The sequence below is a fragment of the Falco peregrinus genome, chromosome 8 (genome assembly GCF_023634155.1).
Source record: "Falco peregrinus isolate bFalPer1 chromosome 8, bFalPer1.pri, whole genome shotgun sequence".
Taxonomy (NCBI): domain Eukaryota; kingdom Metazoa; phylum Chordata; class Aves; order Falconiformes; family Falconidae; genus Falco; species Falco peregrinus.
The window spans coordinates 17345879-17368673 of NC_073728.1; the positions used below are offsets into that span (position 1 = coordinate 17345879).

The 22795-nt window shown below is 39.9% G+C and overlaps 1 protein-coding gene across 1 annotated transcript in view; it reads right to left on the reverse strand.

The window, feature by feature from the left end:
- The window catches only part of UBE2E3 (ubiquitin conjugating enzyme E2 E3), a 58676-nt gene that overhangs the window by 35088 nt on the left and 793 nt on the right, over positions 1-22795 (reverse strand). The window contains exons 2-3 of the mRNA XM_055812643.1: positions 21955-22157; positions 19751-19801 (exon numbers count right to left, since the gene is read on the reverse strand). Coding sequence (XP_055668618.1) covers positions 19751-19801; positions 21955-22148 — 245 coding nt within the window. The 5' untranslated portion in view covers positions 22149-22157. The remainder of the gene's footprint in view (positions 1-19750; positions 19802-21954; positions 22158-22795) is intronic.

Genomic DNA, 22795 nt, shown 5'->3' on the forward strand with positions numbered 1-22795 from the left:
TGTCTAACACATAAACAATTGTTTTCAACGAGATGGTCTCTATAGCTGGGTTTTGTAACTACTCTTCAGAAATACCAACTTAACAAATCACGTAAACATCTATATCAGGGTCTGCCTGAAGTCTCCATGTCAACAGCACACATGCACACCTGCCTTATCAAACTAAGCAGCACCTACTCAGTAAGGACTTCTGTCAAGCTTTTGAAAAGAAATACTTTTGAAGTATTTCTATACTTCAAAAATTGGTCAATGTTTTCTTCAGAGTCACCAGAAAGTAACGTGATTTGAGATCTAGAAGAAATTCAAATACAAAATGTACTAAATACAGCACTTACAAGAAAGCTTAATGGAACAGGGAAGAGTTTAATCAAGCAGAAACTCAAGTATGGCAACGCGGCCTTTTTTGACACAAGATAGACTGGTCACATTGTAAACTACTGGAACTGAGTAGATCCTGCTACAACAAAGTGATGCTAGCAACTATTTTGATGCTTTTCCTGAAAAGACATGCAGTGACAGCACAGCAGAACTGCCACAACCACTCACCCTCCAGCTGCTCCATATATGTATGACTCTCTCCTAAATATCTTTTAGTACTTCCTTTGTAACCCTACTTAGACAGTTCAGTTTCTGAAAAAGATGTATGGGGGTTATCCTCTAGCAGATTGACCAGAAAAACCACACATGCACACCCTTGAGTATATTACTCAAACATAATACTACACTTTTCAGAAAGCAAGTTTAAGAGCATGCTAAGAATTTTATTTAATTTCAAAAAAAGCCCATTTTAATATCAAACCTCTTCCAGCACACTAGGTGGCTTTAGCTAGACAGGATCTTTTCCCCTCCAATTAAGAAGAAAAAATCCTGTAGATCAAATCCTGCCTACAGGCTATCTTTTTCTTTCCTTTTTTTAAAAGCCAACACTTACTACTTAATTACAAATCTAGTGTTTTCCAGAAAAAATGTGATCTTTCTTAAGCTCTCTTCTGCTCTGCGTTCCTCTGACCTAAAATTGCAAAGCTGTTTCCCAAGACTTTTATCATGTCTTTCTTGTTAAACAGTTATTAAACAAGCAATAGAACAAATCCTGATTTCTTCTTTAAGCAGTGGAAAAGCAAAGTTTCTGCCAAAAAATCTACATAGCCAAGAATGTTAGCTAACGTACATTCAATGCTTTCAACCTTAGTTTGTACCAGATAGGAATCTCACCCAGGAGCTGAAACTGTCTAAGACACGCTCTTCAGAGAAAGTGAGCAAGAGATTAACAGCTGCACAAAGAGAAGCAGGGAAAACTGGATTCCGGTGGAGAGCTTAGGCCTCCAACATCCCGGTTCCACCCTTTGTGGCTCCATCCCCCAGGCGGTGTGGGGCTGTAGGGCACAAATCAGTAGCTCGGCTCTGCCATGACTAACATGAGCCTTAAGTCTTTTCTGAAGGAAAGCAGGCGGCTGCCAAACCAAAGGTGCCGCGTACAGCACCTGTATGACTCTGCCTCTCTATGACAGCATTTTCTCAAAACACAACGTCATCTTCACCCAAAGTATCTGAGCAGAAATATGGCCCATAGGCTTTGCTACTCCCGTTGAGATCTCAGCTGGGTTTCTGTATGCTTGCTCTTCTCTAAAGGGCAGAACAGAGAATATTTGACTTTAAAAATGCCTTGGAAAACTACACATGAAAAATTACATGAAAAGTATACAGCTTTAATTACATCTCTCAAGGGGACAAAACAGCTTTTTTTGCATCCCCATCTTGTCTTTTCTCTGCCCTGGAAATTCATGATATGATCGGAGGTACAAACATTCGTATTTGTAGGGCAAAAAATGACCTACATTACATCCTCAGCAGATCATGTAAATAACAGGATGTAAAGTCTCACAGAATTAGTTTACATTTGAAACATTTTCAAAATATTGTTTTAGCTGGGTATAATAGACCACCATAAGATGTGACACACAGCAAACACAGGGCTGCAATTAAACAGCTGGCAAACAGCCAGGAAGAGATAAAGGCCCAGGCTGTCACTTGCTAGACAATATATATGGCTATTTTGGCAGCCAAAATCAAATGTGATAATTGAGCCATGACACATTAAAAAGGCACACAATTTCCAAGGAAAGAGTTCCTGAGCACTAAACAGGAAGCATCTATAGTGTGCTTACAGCGAACCAAGATTTAGGAGTAATAATGAGATCAGACTGATTACAATTCAGTGGTGCAAAGCCAACCTTGTTTAATGCACTGCACCACTCTACACAGTTAAATACAACCAGACGTGTGAAGCCCACAAAGGCTGTCAGTATTAGAAACAATGGGAATCTGCAGAGTGTGAGGCACTGTCTGAAATTTTTTCTCTGCGTATTTTTTATATTAATAAGGATTATATACAGTAGCCTTCTTATCTCCACAAATTACAGTCCACTTGATTTGACTTGCAACACCAGGAGAAGCCCCAGCCTATATAATTCAATTTTAAAATAAGAATGTGTAGTAATACATGAAGGGTAAATAACTCTTCAGAATCACACTTTTTCTGTAAAGAAAAATGACAGTTTTAAGACACGAAGAACCACAACACTGACAGCAATAGCTGTTTGGAAGACAAAGTCCAGGAGCTTTTCTAGTGTTTCACTGCATGTTTTATTAAATAACCTAAGGACACAACAAACGAACAAATGTACCAAATGAAGACACGGTTTTAAGTTAACACCCAACAGCTATATAAAGCCTCCCATAAATGCACTCCATCAAATTAACATGCTGACATCAATTGCATTTCCTCCTCAAGTAAAGGCCTTGAAAGCCTATACATTGTCAGCCCTCAGTCCAGTCATTCACTAACCTCCCACAAAGTGTAGGTACTTCATGATCTAAAATTATGCTTATATAAAAGAGAAGCTAAATTTAGGCTCTGTAATAGGAAAAATCCCTATGAAGAGTTTACTTCCTAATCTTATTCTAAACTTAACCATATTAAAGACGTATTCAAATAAAGAAATTGCATGCGTACCTTCCCTAACCAAAAGTTGCAGTGTATCAAGAAGAATCCACTTTTAGGCCCACTAGCACCACTGATACCAAGAAGAGTTACACAACTCTTCATAATGTCAATACCAATGAACCAGAACTGAGTCCAGCAGTATCAGCAAAACTGTTGGAAATTATACCTGCATTGAGCATCAGAGAAAAAGGGGAAAATACATTAAGAATGGGTCCCTTCCATTTAGCCTAATTTCTTATCTCAAATAAAAATACCAAGGTGCTCTAAAACATGCAGATTTCTCCAAAAGAAACTCCTTACCCGCCTCAAACTCAAATGCCCAACACATACTTCATATCTAACAACCAGAGCAAACTGGGCCAAAACAAAGAATCAGCATCAATACTAGACTTAATACTAAAACCAGTACAACTGTAATAATTACATAATCTACTTTTATAAAATTATCTGTAATAGCTGTGATAGTAACTTCATTAAGTGTCAGTAAAGGAAATGAAAAAGCTTAAAGATGAGGTCAGAACATGCACTTTTGGCTGCTTCCTCAGAAGACGCATCACATTTGTTACTTCTGTCTGAGGAACTCCTGAGGGTAGCTGTTATGCAGCCCCAAAGAGAAAAATGAAATCGTGATATGAATTTTTCTGACCCCCAAATTAAAAGGAGCATAAGGGGGCAATAGCAAGAATAAATTAGTTGATCTTCATCTGAAAATTTTATACTACTGCATGTATAAATGGCATATTGTAGTAGTGAAATATATTAAAAGAAGCATAGTCATCTTTTTTTTTTTTTTGGTCCTCAATACTGCAGGAGACACACAGGCATATTATTCCATAGGCTCGGCCAAGTGATGTTTAGTGGCAGCTGAAACTGGACCAATTCACACTCCTTTCAGAAAAACATTTAAAACCACAAACACATGTTTTCCTGAAAAAGGTGAGAAAGGTATAGTGTGCTTTTTCTGACTCAGGGCCACAAAGCAGAAAGGCAGTAATTAAAAAGGTAGAAACATAAGAGGAATGAAGAGAAGTAAGACCCAGAAAATTATCATAGCTCATACACTTGCCCCTTGCCCCAATATCCTATGAAATCTCAGTAAAAAGAGAATTTTTGCATGGATTTTGTATTCTGGCCTGATTGAACAGCCAGTTATGAAAAGAGCTCTCATGGAATTAGATGTCACCCAAGGAGTAAAATTTCATAGAGATTAAGGGAAAGTATGATGGAAAACTGTTTTAGGACAAGGAACAAACATAAATGAGTAGCTTTGCAGTATGAGAACATTCAAGGACTGTGAGAAAAACTGTGCCACACAGAAAATACTGAATAACACAGATGAGGAGGAATACTACAAGTAGATCGTTTATTTACACCTACCAGGGAATCAGGGAGTGTTTCCTGCTATGACTACGTTAACTCCATTCAACCTTTGGCCACTAGTAATCAGCTGTAATTGCAAAAGAAACTTTGTCTGAAAATACAAGGAATTATAAGTAAAAGTTTTTGATCTTCACCTGAATAGAGTGGTAGCTGTAAAAAGGTTTGTCCCAGTATGATGCAGAGCCCTAATCCTCCCCACCAAGTAGAATAGCCTGGAGTAGATAATCACATTCTCTGCAAAGTAAATCCTCTCTTTATTTATACTCTGGCACAGTTTCCCAATGTTTACATTTATTCAACAAGCCAAAAAATTACTCAGACTTATTTTTTCTTTATATTTCACATTTAGAAGAACAGCAAAGCTCTGAGCACCTGGGCCATAATTAAATCCATAATTCATCCAGCAGCATGAAGACTAATACACAAATAAATTAACTCCACCTGCCAGAAGAATTAATAATACCGGGAACAACTTATTGCAGATACCAAAAATGAGAACAGAAAGGTTTAACAGTAAAGCTTCTGTCTTTCAAACCTCACTTAGGAAGAACTTTTTCCCCAAATTCCTATTCCAGTGGCGATCCAGACTCCAAAACTAAAACTTCAGAGGCCAGAAAAAAAAAATTAGAGAAACTACTGACAGACTGAGAGGCACAGTACCCATTAGCACAGCCACAAGCAGATCGTGGCTGCACCATTAGCATGCTGAGCCAACACTCTCCCTCATCAGAAGGAAGAGGTGCCCTTGGCTGGCGCCGAACTGCTGGCTTGGGAGCAGAGCTGGGGAACCCCAGAAACACATTCGCTCCTAACAGAGGCTTCAGCCTCTTGGGACCACAAGCAGCTGGTGCAATTTCAAACAGCATCCAAGATACTGCAGTTCATGCACCCATCCGACCAAGGTGCATTTCTCTGTCCTGTTCTGCACAGAGGTCAGATAAAAGCCAGGGCCTGGCTTGCACCTAGCTTAGAGACTGTACTTATACACTCCAGCAGTGCCAGGATGACTCACGGTGCTTTGCGCTCCGCCAGCTGACTTTGTACCAAACAGAGATGTTGCATATGGAAAGCACAAGCAGTTGCAGCACAGCATCTCACAGACACTTCTCGTCATTAGCAATGAATGCTCGACATCTGCTGCAAAACTAACCAGAACTGACCCCTCCATTCTGCGATCAGCAACACACTTCAGAAAAAGATCAACAGAATTACTTTCAGAAATAACATTCAGTGTACTGCATGGACTGCTCACTACACAATTTAGTATTGCTTTTTTTTTTTCCTCCTTCAGGCTTCAAAAGTTGAAGACGCTTCAGAAGTTAACAAACCTGAAATGCTTCTGGGTATAAATAGATTTGGACTAAGACCTGGGGCAATATGGTGTCTTGTAACTACCTGTTCTTCACGTACTTTCAAGCAGCAGAAAAGCAGAGTGATATTTCTATTGGTGCAGCAGTGTTTTTCAAACACCACTCTGAGCTTCCCAAAACTGGCTGCTGTCACATTGGTGGATGTCATCTTGATGGTAAAGCTGCCCAGCCTGGATGGAGGATTTTAGAGGGGAGGTATCCTGCTTATCTCAGGTGTAGCAAGAGGTATGCTCATTGTCACTCCTGTCTCCTTACTCCAATGTTTAAAAACAAAAAGAGAGTGCAAGCACAGCTGAATCTGACAATCCAGATAAGAGGATTTATTTACATTTACTCTTCAAAGGTCAGAATTTTAATACAGGAGTAAAGAAAAATTATGCACACCAAATTTGCATTTGTCAGAAAAAAAAGCAGAGAGTTACCAAAACCTCTTACAGTCCTGCCTGAATGAAAAGTAAGCAGTAGCCATTTATAGCACAAATATCAAGCATGGCCTGCTCCTCAGCTAACAACACAAAGCAGCACACAGGGCAATTCAGAGGTGATGCAAATGGCCTGACTAGCATCCAGCAGGAAGAGGAGTCATATTCACTCACTGAATTGCCAAATCCTGTACTTCAGCAGCCTGCTGAAGGCTCAGGTACCTATTAGAGGGGAACGACCTACTAGCACACAGCCCTACCACCCTGCTAGAACTCAGGCAATTTCAGTCAGCAGTACCATACCAGGGAGCTCAACAATGTGATATGCCCACATCCATGCAAAAAGAAATCTAGAAAGCTGGGTCCCAAGTTCAAAGATTTATTTTTCCAGTGTTACATACACCCTAGGTGTTTGTGAGGACAGATTAATTTTGGCTTATGATTTCTAGGCTTGCAAAGCTTTGTCTGCCTCAGACTACAGGACTCCTCCCTGTGCTTAAATGGGATAAGGACCCCAGGAATTTGAAATTTTCTAATAAAATTTCAGTGTAAGAGTTACAATGTCAGCATGTAACTATTTCAGTAGTGACTACCTAACAGAAGCAGTCAGCAAACATGTGTGACCCACTCCACAACCCGCTGCCTAACTCAATCTTTCACACAGTCCAACTTTTTTCATCAAGCGCCAATCTAGATACGAGCATACAGGATACAAAATTAATGTTGTTTCCTGCAAAGCAGCAGGTGCCACCGCGCAGATTTAACAAAAAATTTAAAATTCTGCATCGGCTTCTCCAGCATTTGAGTTAGGCTGGAGCGCAGCGACAGACCTGACCTCAGAGACTGGGACACGGCTGGTGCAGGGCACAGCACCCATGTGCTCCGCAGGGTTTCTCCGCACCTACCACCTGCTTGCACCAAAGCACAGAGCGAGAAAACCTCTGCAACCCAAACAAGAGATAGTTTGTGGCAACTAATTCCCCTTAGGAAAGGGATAGAAGAGATAAAAAGAAACTTCAAATAGAATCTGAAAACACCCTATAACTGTATTAACAAGCCAAAGTAATGTGATTTCTCAGTGCCTGAAGGGATAGAAGGCTAAAGGTGCGAAAGGTTAGCTAAAGCAGAAGAAACCTTTTCCATCTCTCCATTCAATAACTGCCTAATGGAAAATGCTTAAACTAGCAACCCTTTTAACTGTTAAAAAAGAAAAACAACCTTCGGGTTTTCCCCCCCCTCAACATTTAAATACCTTTTTAAAGAATCTACTACTGAAAACAGCTTTACCTATTTGGTAACTAAAGCTTCAGTGCTATAAACTCATGGTTCCACAGAAAAAGATCAAATCATCTCCCAGGTGCTTCTATACTTTGGCATCAACTTGCAGAACCAGCTCCTCCTTTTCACCTCCATTAAAACACTAGAGAACAGTAAGGATCACCATCACACAATGCCAGGCCAAATTAAGTTTATCAGAACTTCAGCAAATAATTGTTTCTAGCTTTATTTAGACTTTGTATGTAAAGCACAGAAAAATCACACAAAAGACAAACAAGTGCAATGCACAGGAAGTAACAATTCCCAGTTCCTTCTGCCCAGATCAGAATTGTCGATGTCTAACTGAAGGCATATTCTTACAGAGCTTGCTTTCTTTATAGAATGAAAATAAAGTGATAACAAAGCATTTATCTGATTAGTACAGCTCGCATCTCTCTATATATCCTCCCTCTCTGACCCACCTCCACTAATTTCTAGTAAGGCGCTTGTCATGGTATGGGAACTTTGCCCAGAATGCCCTTTATATCTAGGAGAACCACACAGCACTCAGCCTACAGTAGTTGTTTTAGTATGGACAACTGCTACTGTTAGCTTGCTTTGTAACTGATAAGAAATTATTTTGTTTCTTCTATTCCTAACACAAAAAAACCCAAACAGGCTTAAGGAAAAACAAAGACTTAAAATAATGCTACTCTGTGGTAACACCATGAAAAATAAATAGACAACCAAAACACTTGAAAGAATACTTTCACTGTATTTGTTCTCAGGGAATCTAGAAAGTAATTGATTTCTCCATGTATTGATCTGTGTAAGATTTGGTACTCTATTTTATCAAACCAATCACTGCTCTCTTACTGCTCTGTTTTGGTGATGTCCCTTTTACTATAGCAAATTGTTTCTTCTTTAAAAAAATACGTTATGGTGTGTTTGCTCTGGTATAAGTATACCAGCTGTAATTCTGGCTTCCAGTTAAAAAAAAAAAAAAAAAAAAAAAGAGGTAAACCAAACAAAAAAACAGGTAGCCAGGTTACTACTGCAACTCTTCACACTACCCCAGCAATCCCAGCGCTCTGAAGGAAAAGGAACATGAAGGTAGGCACTACCTGGTGGTATAGAATTTGTATGGGTATCATACAAAATACCTGCTCCAGACAAGCAAACACTTTTGAAGCACAGCCTTATGGCTACAAATAGTTTATCATGTAAAGATCACCCTTTCAGATTTGATTACTGTTTAATTATGCTTGCAGAATTTTAGGTTGTATAGTATTTCCACCTTTTGCATAAGAAGTTTCTTTAATCACTCAGACTATGCTTAATATGCAGTAGGTTGTGCTGTGTAACATAGATCAGTTGAATTTGCTTCCATGGGAGTACAGTGTTTGTTACAGCGTTCATTGCAAGTGATTTTAGTCTCTTAAGACCTCTCTTTGCTTTTGCTTTATAGGCTAGAAATTAAACCAAATCTCTCCCCCCACCCCCCAGATGCTGAAGTCCAAAACAGAACACAAAACTAGGCTTTGGTATAATGGGTTTGGTTCACTGGGCCCTTAAGGTGTCTCTAGAGGGAGGTGTCATTAAATTTGTAATGTCCCATTAAAGCTGTAATGTCCATCTGCAGCTTCTACCATTGATATTAATGAAGTAGATATAGATATGCCCTAGGTATCCATGAACAAGTTAGGATGAGCACCAATGTATGATGATAACACAGAGCTCAATGTCAACTAACCATCCCTGCACCACATCCTCCGGCCTGGCTGAGGTCTCTGATGTTGAGATACCAGGGGGAAGGACAAAAGCGAGTTAAAAGTATGAGCATACTCCAGGCAGTAACTGCACAATAGACAAGTGCTTTGTTTGTTAGAAAAGGTGCCTGTGTGCGGGAGGAATCTGGCTGTCCATTGTCTGCTACAATAGCTGCAGCTTCACAGCAAGAATTGCCATCAGCTGAACATATCTCCTATTGCATAGCTATTAATCTATTGTAATGCTTCCCCAACCCAAACTCACTCTGCTCAACGCATTTAGACTCTGAACGCTTTACTTAAATTGCAAACAAAAATAACTTTCTGCTGCTAACCTTTCCTTACCAAAATGAAAACACCAATGTTTCACTTTGCCATGTGTTTTCCGTTCATCCCACGGAATCTGACCTGCTGATGCTCTGTAATGATTTAATCTGTCTTCAATATTTCAGTGACTTCCACATCTGGGCTTCAGAATGAAGTGATAACCTAAGTTCAAACCTAAACTGCTTCACTGCAGCTTCAAGTTCAAGAAACTGCCCTGGCATGATGAGAACTCCCAGCTTTCTGCAGCACCTGTACTGTTAACACGCTCACGGGGTGGCTTGCGTGCTGGGCATAGCTACCTTCGCTCAGGCTATGCTAATCAAGCCCCACAAGTCAGGCTGGCTTCACACTGAACGAGTACCTTAATTTGCTTACAGATTTCCAGCCCTGCCACTGAAGCTACAAGACGACTTTCTGGCAAGGGAGGAACCCACCTCAAAGACAATGGTGTTGTGAACCCCTGCAGTTGGCCTTTAGCTTTGCCGTCTGTTCTTTGCCTTCGTTGGCCACCTCCCCAGTGCCTGCACCCTTCTGCATGCCTCAGAGAGGAACTACTGAAGTTTATAGCAGCATTAACTCATCAGCTGGAAACCTGCCAGGCTGCTTATATTTTCACTACAATCTTCTGAGCCCTGACTCCAGAGGGTGCTTAGAGATAGGATCCATGGTCAGAAGCAGCACGCTATACAACTCTTTTCTGATGTGCTTGGACCCATTTGGGGTGTTGCGTACACAGATGCATTAGGGCCTGCGTATCTACTGCAAACTGCCTCTATGAAGCAGGGAAAAATTGTCCCTTGCTTTTGTTTATCTCAGTGTTGCCGGTACTTACACTTATCTTGTAACAAAAGCAGAGTACAGAGCACATGAAGATCTACTGCACAATCAGTGCTATTAGTTTCTCACAAAGGTGATATACGTCTGGAGAATTGATGACATGTGCCTAGCTTATTTCTAGTTAGCAGAAAGTGACAACTTTGTGCAAGGAAGGTAGGATTGGACCTTATATGAAAACAAAGCCAAAAAGTGGGGGTGGGGGTTAATAAGAAAAACCACTAGACATTTGCTTTTTTTAATTGACAACAGGACAAAACCTGTGTGTTTCCAGTGGCTCTTTTAATAATTGCTGTTACTGTTGTTGCTTGAAATCATAGAACCTATGTATTTTCCAGGATGATTATACTACAAGATCCTGATAAAACACAGCTTTTAAATGAGGGGGAAATCACTTCCTGATGAGCTTTAACACTGTCATTTAAATCCGGTATCACATACAGCTTGGTCAAACTGGTCCTCAAGGGGTCACTTAATCCATTTCCTGCTTAAAGATAGAATCAACTGTTATCTAAACTATTCCTGTCAGTCATTTGTCTAAACTTTGTTCTTAAAAACTGATGATGCAAATCCACCACCTCCTTAGCATACTGTCTTTATAGCCAGGTACTCCTCAGGTCTAAATTAGGTCTTCATTATGTTAATTTAAGTTGCTTTCCATAACCACCAGACAGGACTAGCAACAATTGCCTTATTTCCTTTGCAGCAACTTTCTTCTATATCCAGGGATGATTCTTTCCTTCTTTCTTTCTTTCCTTCCTCTAATCTGTATTCTTTCTAGCTAGCCTGTGTCACTTGCAGTGTTGTGCCTAAAACTGGCTAAGGTAGTCCAGTTGGCCTTCACTAGTGCTGAACTGAATGGGATGACTTTATATACCGCATCTCCAACACTTTTTTTTTTCTTTCTTTTTTTAAATGCATCCTCCTGTTGTGACTGTTGTTCTATTTATTTCTCTTGCTGTGGCCCTGTACCATTGATTCCTGGAAAGCACATGATCCTTAGAGCGGTTACACCTTTTCTGAAGAACTGCTCCTCATCCAGTCTGTTTTTCCCCATGGATTTGTGCAGCTGATTATCCCTACTGAAGTGCTGTGCCTTGCAGTTCTCATTATTAAATTACGTGCTATTTTTAAGGTCACTTCCTATATTTGCCCACATCACTTTGCATTCCAGTCCTGTCCTCCAATGTGCCTACAACCCCTTCCTGCCTGCTGTTACCTGCAAATGCAGTACTTATATGCTCTAGTCCAGTATCCACATCAACAATAAAAACATCAATTACTAATGACAGCAGGATGGTCCTCTGCAGACCCTCTCTACAAACTCTTCTAACTGGAAAATGACCCATGGGTAACTACAGGCCACTGTGCTGTTTCATCAAGTCAGTCTCTCCCCTCATTTGTTTCTGAACAGTAGTTTCAACTTTGTCAACCGAATCTGTATCTGAGTTCCTAAAAGATCTGGCCAGTCTGTTTTACAGTAAGTGCTATAAAATTAACAACTGTTTCAGCCACAGTTCTGAACTAGGTAACAGTATAGAACACTTTCTGCACAGGGAAAATTAATCCAAATCAATGCAAGCAGGCTAGGACTCATTTATTACTAGCAGTTACTGGCTCAAAGTAAGGCATCAATTTAAAGTTACAGCATAGTTCCTGGCTAGCTTAATAGTATGCATGCTCCCATCCCTGGTGGCAGCTGGATGTCCTTGCTCCTGCCTACTTAGCCCTGAATTCAGAAAACATGCTCAAGGTACTTTTCATGATGTCTGTATTATCTGTTCCAAAATGTTCCACATCTATGCAAATCCTAGTTACACCAGCTCCAGGAAATCTCCACACATCAGTTTTATATGAAGCAGTCAACTCATTTTAAATGAAGGGTTTAATGTAGTTTACTTGATTCTCTTATATTTGCACTTTGTTAGTTTGAATTAAAATTAAGTGTCCCAAGTCTGTAAAAGTAAAGATCAAATCAGACTAACTAATACACACAGACAAATCAGTCTGATGAGGAAGCATCCAGTGTGCTAGGACCTTGCCATACAAACTGTTTATCACAAACTAAATATGACAGGATGGCAGTGGTGAGCAATGCACAGTTTAAGTGCAGAAAGAAATACATATATATATATACATACATGGCATACTTTAATCAGTTTTATCACAGAGCCTGAAGGGCCTTTGTGCAGTTATACAAACGGATATTTCAAAAGCAGATTTGTCCTTAAGTCTAAGGACACATTACTTTGCGGTTTTGACAAATTTCTGCACAACAATGCTTAACGAATTGTTTTAAAAACTGGTCCAGCTTGGGCTCTTCCATTTTTTCCAGCTAAAACTAAGACATAATGAGGGTCTGTTCTCTTATACCAGTAACAGTGAAAAGTGTTTGAACTATTTCTACAACTCTAGGGTAGATGGACAGCCATGAATTTTTTTTTTTTTTTCCATTTGGACTGTAACGCTAATGAAAACTGGTGAAAGATTTATATGACCTTTTGAATAACACACAGACATTTAAGAGCATATACAACAGCATCATGGACACTGCTTACACAAGTGCCTAATCTGCAAATCTGTAGGTATGACAACTTACTCCTGTGAGTAGATTCATTGATTTGTGTTGCATAACCTTGTCTTAATTATGCCACTGAGATTACTTGCATGAGAAATTCACTGTGTGGGGGCTGGTAAAAAACTTTGGTTTACAGCTTGCAAGAGGTCGATACTAACACAGGGTAAAAAACCCCAAAACTTGAGGCATTTTGAGTTAGTGGATCTGTCATCTAGTCTCAACTGAAAGTAATTTAAGTATTCTCACAATTCAAAAAATTCAGGAATTACACAATCTTCCACTGTTGCATTTTTTAAATAAAAGCATGTTAAATAACATTGCACTCTAGCTCTACTTAACACTTAAATGTTTTACTGAAATGCCTTTCTAAATTTGCTTCATCCCTACTCCTTAAGCGGTTCCACTGACTACTGGCAAGTAAGGTAAAAGCGATACATACATAGAGATGGCAGAATCAGGCTGTTACTACAAATGGACAGAAATACAAAATCACCCGACTTCTGATTGCTGTGCTAAATTGTACAACTCCTTCCTACTCTGACCTAGACTATACTCTTCTTGTAAAAAAGAGGGAGAGAAGAAAAAGAATGGAAGAAAACACTTAGCAGAAATAATTCTAGATAAATCAAGGTTATCACTAGATAAACATATCTTTAAATCACTGCGAGCCACTGATTTATGTTCAGTAACTAACAATCAAGAAATTGCTTTTGAAAGAACCACAGGACTGTGTTCAGAGTTGGACAATACCAAAACACAGTATTTCAATATTCACTTGAGAGCTACATCAAACATGTTGTTACAGGAGCTGTGAACCCTTTTCATTGTATTTTTGTAACTGCAAACTTCTGTATAGGGAAGGAAGCATTAGAAATAATCGTGTGAGTTTGTTCTCAGAACAATTCTGCAAACTTCAGCTTTCTTTTCATTTATTGCACTATCAGAAGATACAGCAATAAGAGGTATAATCCCACTATCAGAAGATACAATATCAATTAGAGTTTGGGTGATGTTTTTTAAATTTTGCTTATTCAGCTTCAGCACAGGCATTTTTGCACATACTCCTAATACACGGTCTCTTACATACCTTAATCAACTTCTCCTTCTATAGGGAACCATTTAGTGTTCACAGTTGGGGTTTTCACTGCATAGGTGAAAAAAAGTAAAACTGATATCTTTTTTTTCCTCAGTGAGACTCAATATTTAGCAATAGCAAGATGTTTGCCCAATAAGAAATTAACAGAATAAACACATAACTGGGGGACTGCCACTGATCTGAAAAGTCAGCAGCTTGACTGGAAAAAAGAAAAAGTACAGGTGAATACTTAGGCACGCGTTTGTGCTCCTGTATAGGGGCCTAGTATTTGACTGCATTCAGAATATTCCTCCTCCTACTGATTTCAAAAAAGCAACAGAACTAACGCCTGGCTTTGACAAAGGAGAGATGGAAACTTATTACATTTGAGAGACAAAGGAATGGATTGACTTATTCATATCCTGGTGTGTCTGACAAAATGCTTTGTGTGAACAATGCCTACTCTGAAGGGAGGGAGGAAAAATCCAGCAGAGTTCGTTTGAATCACCTATTTAAAACGTTTAAGCAAACTTGGATGGTTTTTTTTTTAATTCTTCCCCCCCCCCCCCCCCTCCTTCCTGGGGAGCCCTATGGAGTAATCCCGTGAATCTGCTTCACTTACTGACTGGAGTAGTCACCTCCATGGCAGAACTGGAGCAAACCACAGCTGTGCAGTAACATCTTCAACAGGCACAACTGTTTGCAGAGTAAACATTTGCCTATAACCTTACTGTAGTCAGAGTATGTTAACAAAAGGAAGGCTTCTACCAGCTTAGCTGCAGGACCTTGCTCACTAACACAAGGCTGTGTAGCTCAAATCAAGTGCTATCCCTGCACGTGGAAGAGCCTGCACCACCAGCACAATTGTTCATTGCTCCTCATTGTTTCAGACAGCTCAACTGAAAGAGCTTAAATCGCTGGTTTGAAGAATACCTTCACGATATTCCTTTAAATACATAGTGCATTTCTTCCCCACTGATGGGGTAATAACCACAGTGAGACAGTTACAAACATCTGGATTCATGGGTCCATAGCTAAACCAGTAACAGCATTCGTCTGCCAGGGTTTTGCAGGCATTTTTTTTGTGTCAAACTCCAGGCCGTAGGGTTGGGTTGGCAATACTCTGCAGCGCAGAATTAGCCCAAGATGTGGCAGTAATGAAAGGGACAAATGTAGTCCTTAGGAAGCAGAAGAATCCTGTATTAAAACAAAACCCCTACATGTCTTGCTCCCATTGTGCTCAGTACACATACTACACATACTTCGGAGTGTTGTTTTAAAATAAGTAATCATCAACCTACTTGCAAGCCTAGGAGAGGCTGCAAACAGCAAAATCATCAGCTGCTACCTTTTGTAGTATTGCTCAGTAAATCACACTAGTATTTATTAGCATACAAGGCCTGAAAATAAATAGTAATCGAGTTAGTAATCCCTATTAAGAAAAATCTTTCAACAGACCCTATCAGGTCAGGCACTCACCAGCTAGAGGATGAGACAGAGCAGGGAGCCTTTGGTAAGAATTCCCATTTCTCAGCAGCTACAACTGAGGAAAGCTGTCTCTCTGACCAGTGCGCTAAGGCACGTGTTTTGTCTGGCCTTTATTCCTTTTTTTTTTTTTTTTACCCACTTGCTTTCAGATGTCTGATCTTTAATCTAACAAACAGAAGAGATTAAAGCCAACTGACAGAACAGACTATAAAATGCTTGAATTCTTCCACTTGCATCGGAAAGATGCACGATCTTACCTCTTTTTAAACAACATGAATGCAGCTCTGAGTGGCTACACCGATTTTGGTGTTTGCTTTCATTTCCTACAAAGTGTATACCAAACTGGATTTGCTGTAAAATGGGTTGTAAACTATAAACGAAGCTGGCATGGGTGTTACTAAATTTATTTAGTACTGGGTTGAACGTCAAAAACTTTCTCATGAACAATGATTACTTTTGGAATGGAAATGAGGAGGAGTGGGGAAAGAAGACTGGGAATACACATTTTTTGCTATTGTGGAGCAGCAGGGCAGCAGGAACAGCTAAAGGAAGCTGCTCTAAATCACAGCTCCCCTGGGAATGGCCTCATTTGTGCCAGCCCTGAAATCCAGGAAGAACAATGAGCATCGGAGCCGGCTGTGCCCTGCTGCACCTGAGCTGCAGCCTCCAAGTTGGGCAGCTCAGAACAGCAGCCTCAGATAAAACCTTAACTACAGAGCAATGACCTCTAGTCTGAAGTTTTATGCCATGAACTGAAAACAGTTATTCCAGATACGTCAAACCTATTTAAGAGCATCAATGTGGCCCAGATTTATCAAGCATTACATGCAAGATCTTTGCTGCATTTTCCTGAGAATGTGTAGCGGTGGGGTTTGGCATCCTTCCATACCTTCAAGTATGTATAAGTGCTTGGCCATGGTTTGAAATTGAGCTGCCTAGGAGCAATAGGGCCAAGACCTTTTTAGCTTTGCTTTATGCTATTAAAAGCACAAAAGAAATTAAATACAGCATACTGCACCAAGTAGCACAGCTTTGAGTTAAGGCAGCAAAAGCAAGAAAAACCAGGATCAGATACCTGTGTCCTCAGTTTACCTATTTGTCCTAGAGCTAGAGTTCATGTTGGACAGTAACTGACTCATTTTCTCCTGTCCAGCAGAAGAGGTGTCAGTTACTGTCCAACATGAGGAGAAAGCAGTACTTAGTTTCCCACCAACACCTTCAGTGGCTTAAGACCAAATCTAATTTTATTGTTTTCGATGTTCTATCTTTCTTAGAAATCACACTGAAATCACAGGAATTTAGATTATTACTGTACGTTAAAGCATAAAGTTATCAACACAAAGATACTAAGTTTTATACTTGGTACGGCACAGTTTGTATTCACTGCCCACAAACATAACGTGAGGCATGACAACATGATTTTTCTAACAGTCCATTGTCCAATTAAAGAAATCAATCTCTACTGTTGAGACAAGCAAGCAAAAACCTGCTATTCAGACATTTTTACGGTGCCTGTCATTCAGCTATCCCAGTGCCTAAAATAGAAGTTAATGTTCAGCCCAGGCCTGCTCAGCACACCCAGGAATGGGACTTTCTTGGGGCTCTGGCACTTTTTATAAAACAGATGTTACAGCAATAGATGTGACTGTGGGAAATTTAACTGCTGAGGAAACCTACACTTCTTTTGCATGAGAATCACAGTGCAACCAGTTGATGTCATTTTAAAGTGGTTAAATCAGCCTCAGCTCTCTCTGGTGGAGCAACTCCACATGCAGTTACACTGGCATGTGAGATGTGGCAGCAGCCATCAGTGTCTAACACAATATGGGAGAGTTCAATGTACTCTTCGGTATTAGTACTGTGTCCTCTTAAAGTAACATTTAATGTTTTATATGTGCCACTATGATATTTTAAAAATTGCTAAAGTTTAATCACTTATGTAACTGAGTAACCAGAAGTACCATCAACCTGCAAGAGCATCAGCTGGCAGCTCTATTCTTGAGAAGCCTGCAACATGTGGACTGCAAATGGTAAGGTTGTGCTCTAGAACTGGAGAAGAAACAACTCTGCGTGAAGAATCTCTTTAGGAGAACTTACAACACAAGTTTTTTTGTTTTTAAAGCACATATGAATATGCCAAGTTATACAGGCTTTTAAATGCTGTGGAGTTCTTTTTTTTACAAATTCTTTCTCTTTTACAAGAAATGTAACAAGTAGCATTCCGCCGCTTGTTGCATGATGAACAATGAAGAGGTAGGTGTCACATGCCTGCTGTGTCAACCTATTGCTTAATCTGCACGATTAAGCAGATTAAGTGTCACAAACTTCAACTGCTCTGCAGTTAACACACAGCTGCATTTACCTCCTGATACCAGAAAGGCTCCTTCTAACAAGTCAGTTCCAATGTACCGATAATCCTTCAGGCACTGAAACTGTGTTCAAACTGCTCATCATGAAAACCCAGAATTTCTGTTACAGAAGGCAATATCTCTTGTAAATATTTTTCATTTTGCAAAAGGTAAAAATGCATTCATTGTACAGTTGCTACTGAGTAAAAGGGTTAAATTCCTCTTAAAAAAATACTTATAGGAACAGAAGCACTGACTTCCTCACTGGCAAAAAAATAATCTTTCCCCCTATCCTCTGTAGGAGAGAAACTTGAATAATTGTAGACACACTGGGGGGTTTTCATCATTCTCAACAGTATTTCTGGGCATTTGGTAGTACCAGCTCCACTGCAGGACAAACTCTCTGCAATACTTTCACGCCAATATGAGAGGAACATGCTTTCCCAGGGCACTAAATATCAGAGGTATTGCAGGGTGTGAGGAGGGAAGCTTCTCTCTAAAAGCCAAACTGCAACTTGCTGTACCAGAAACTGCTACAATTTAGCAACTGTAAGACAAAGTGTCACTGTTTATTTCATTTAAATACTTTCTGTCCTACCATGCCCTCTCTGAGGGTCCAAGTATAAAGTGCATAACCAACACAGAAATAAATCCCAGTAATTTATTAGAAGTTTTAAAAACAGTTATTTAAAAACAAACAAGCAAGCAAACAAAAAAACAACCAGACCCACCCTCCCACCCCTCCTCCCCAAACCCAATAGACATTTGCTCTCTGGACAGAGCTTGCCTCTCGTGAAGAGGGAGAGCCACTGACCTTGCATGCAAATACATCAGACTACCATAGGCAATCTACAGAACAGTTCTCAGGGTAATAAGACACCTTTACCACAAATTCAGTAAAATACAGCTCTGCTTAGCCCCTGCTCTCATGCACTAGCCAGACAGGAGAAAAACGCACATTTTACTGAATTTGCAAAACCTGCACCAAACCTTTCCAACTATTCAAAAAGCCAAACAATTCCAACATAAAATCAGAAAGCACTTCCAGCATTTTTTTAAACATGTACAAGGCTTGCTGTTACACAAGCTATTAATCTGAAGACACCTTGCAGTAAGAAATCTTGCCGAGATGCATCAAATGAAATCAACATTATTTAAATGTAGCTTCACTGCAAATCTGAACACTGGAGGCTCACAGCTAATGAGAATTTTCAAGCATCTTTTAAACAAACGTAAAACATGCACAAGATTTAAAGAAATTAGCTAGCTATGTTACTATTTAACTTTCCTACAGATCAAGTGCTCCAGTTACTATCACTTTATCTAAGACTAAAACACTCGGTCTTCCAATCTTACAATTTAATTTTCTAAAGCCTAACAGAAGCGTCTCCCAAGTTGGGAACTTCCTTAAAAATATTCTCTATCAAGACACTACAACTGTGACCAACAGACACATAAATTTAAAGGCAGTACTTCAGTGTATCTAACTGTTAAGCAACATACTAAGAAAGCATATAAAAATCACATATGGTTCTTTACCTTTACTTCAGAATGAAGTGATAACTCTATAAACCTAGCACTCAAAAAGCCAGTTCAAACTACATGCAGAGCTTCAGAGTATTCTAAAGTTCATATAATTAATGTTTCACGAAGGCGGTGACCAGCTACAAAAACCAAACTGAATACACTTCACTATGTACATCAATAACTAATGACTACACCTCCAACATGCAGCCAAAATAGCAAACTTCAGTATCAAACGTTCCCTATGCTTGTTCAATCTGCTGTACACAATTTCTGTCTAACAGTCACCGGTCGCAAACTCTAAGTTTCCCATTCCTTAGCCTGAGCACATTAATCTGCTACCACTGTCCACAATTTAAGAAGCCGTTACATACCTGCAGTTAGGAGGAGGATCAAGGGTTATTTCAGCTAGCTCCTTCTGGATTCTGTTGGTGAAATGAGAACAGACACAAAGCATTTGAGATAGTCTATAGAATAAATCAGGGAATTACACTGCCCTCTACCACCATGCAGTTAAATGCAAGATTGGCTTTGCCTTCAGTAATGCTAACATGGCTGCTTCCTCTTTGTTCTCAGAGGCATAACCCAAATCCCACAGCTGAGAAACTTTGCAGCTTTTTTCCTGCTCCACGCTGTATGTAAACAGAGCACTTACAACTGAGTTGGGTAGGAATTTCCCACAAGTATTCAGAAAAGTAACTCTTTTTCACATCCGAGCACTTTTTACCAGAGAGATTTTCTTTTCAAGCTAATATGCAAATGAGGCAAGGGGGGGGGGGGGGCCTGCACACGCAGATTTGACAATGACTTTAAACCAGCGCTACAGACCTGTGACCGAGGCTGAAGAAGTGAACCGCGCTGGCAGCAGACACGCTCTTTTCACAATACTTTACCTACTACTTTGCAGTATGTTTAAAAAGTGGATTTGCAGATCTCCCAGGCTGCCTCTGTTACTGGGATAATCTCTCTGCATCAACTTTACTTCCCTCCACACCTTCGGCTGCCTTTCCTCCCCCGACCTTATAGAGCAGCTGAATTTACATGATAAAAAGTGATATAATAACTTGAAATACTCTGTGCTTAGCTTTACTCTATTACAAGCAAGGTGTCAAGGTCCAGAAGAAGAATACCGAAAACTTTTTGTTAATTTAATAGTTTATTCAGGTACATAAGAGGTGTGATTTCAAAAGACACATGGTAAATTCCTCTTAAATACCAAATAAGACTCTTTTCAGAAAAGGACCCATATGAGCAAGACTCTGAATTTCGTGTGAATAGCTAGTGTTAAGATACGAGCTAAGAGGAAACTGCTTGCATGCCCTTACACTTGTACCAATAAATTCAGACTACTGAACTATTTGAGATGTATGAAATTAAACTTGCAACAATTAAGTGCAATAAAGGGAATAAGGGAAAACTCAGTTGTGAAAGCCTGCATCTCAGGCTTTTCAAAAAAAGTTAAATAATAACAAATTACAAAGCCTACACAGTAGTTCCAGAACTTTTCTTTCTTTAGCCAGTCCTATTTCAAAGGGTTTCTTTAACAAGCTCAGAAGTCATCAAAGCCATTCAGTCACACTCTGCAGTGATTTTAACACATTTCAAAAAGTATTTGTGGAATTTAAGTCCAATGCAAAATTACTAAAGTGTTCCTAAAAATTAGAACTACACTATTTACACTGAATAAGCAAAACCTGAAGTTACTACGGCTACTCTACAGCTTTTATTGCTACAGGATATTTGTAAATGATTGTAAAGAAAAGGAACTCCAGGGAAAGGACTGCAGCATTATATTTCATCTTTGAAGACCACTGGAATCAAGAGATTTAAAGTTTACTTATTTCATACAGCTGAACTTACAGAAACTTATCAGAGCGCACGTCTTGAGCTGGACTGCCAGTAACCTTACATGCAAATAGAAATGCCACAGGTATAACTCAACAAGGCTTCTGAAGATTTTGATATTTAAAGGTAGAGGCTACCTGTACAACCCCATGGTTTGAATCTGCAGCTCCTAAGGGAGAAAATGCACATAAGTTTCTTCTGAAAGAACTGCAGAATGAACCCATTACACTTCAAGGCGTTTGAGGCTCTCCCAAGCATTGACATGAAAAACTAGTCAGAAGGCCCACAGAAGCCACTGGGGTTTTGTGACTTCTTTAATTAAAGAACATTGCTGGTCATCAGTCTACAGACCATAATAAAATATACCAGGAGGACTCCACCCTATACCAATCAGGCATGGAAACTCTGGAAAAGATAGCCAAAGCCGACACACTCTCGTGCATTTTTGCAAATATGAAAATGTAGGTGCCCCCTCCCAGCCAGCCTGTAAGTTACTAAGTCCTCAAACAACTCCTCAAAAGACGTATGATGAGACTGTGTAATTATGACCCCAATAAGACTTGGATTAACGAAGATACTGCATGGCAGGCTTCTGTACCGCAAAAGCTGGTACTTCACTCTTTTCCACGTAGCTTTACAAGAAGAAGCCCTCTGTCTTGAAAAGTGCAATGCAAGCACTGTGACTCAAAATACCATGCAAAAATACTACAGAACGTTTTACTGTCCCCTTTACCTTTTTGCACTAGTAGATAGCTTAGCAGTAGTTTTGCTGGATAGTTTGGTGTTCTTCTTCTGCTGAGTGGCAGAGGGTTTTCGTTCTTCTTGCTCTTCTGGTTCAGGTGCAGGTGGATCCCTCTGATCGGCATCTGAACTACCGCTGCTGGTACTTGGACTTTCATCGTCTGACCTCTGCCTATCACTGGACATCGTGGGGAACTTTTTTTGGGGAAGGAGAAGAGAAGAGGCAGAGTTAATACACCAGGCAGGACTCTCTCTTGCCATTCCCTGAGTTCCAGAGAACGCTTGACTTGGTGACAACTCTGTTTCACCGAGGAATTAACCAAAATATACTTCTTTGTCTTGCCCCCAGGGCCGCAGCTTGACAGCTACAAAGCAATATTTACACTTCTGGAAATACAGATATCTCCAATTTTTAAACCCACTCGCATTTTTTTCATACTTTAAACAATATGCCAATTGTCGACTTTGTTCTAAGGCATGAGACAGATTTAGCAGGGTACTTAGGCAATGAACATTAATAACTTATGACACATTGTAAATAACAGACCTCACTGAAAATGTTTTTTAAAAAGTCACTAATACCCTGTAAATATTTACAATGGAGCAGAGCATTTTATTGGGTCCAAACGCCAGACCCCCCCTCTCCCCCTCTCTCTGAGAAAATATATTGCCAATAACACTTGGGTTGATTTCAGATGGAAATGTACACTTGCTCTGTGCATTTAAAGGGTTGGGCTGGGGGGGGGGGACGGGGGACGAGGAGGGGGGTGGGCTATGTTGTTGGTGGTGTTTTGTGTTTTGTTGTTGTTTTTTTTTAAAAAGGGAAAAACCCC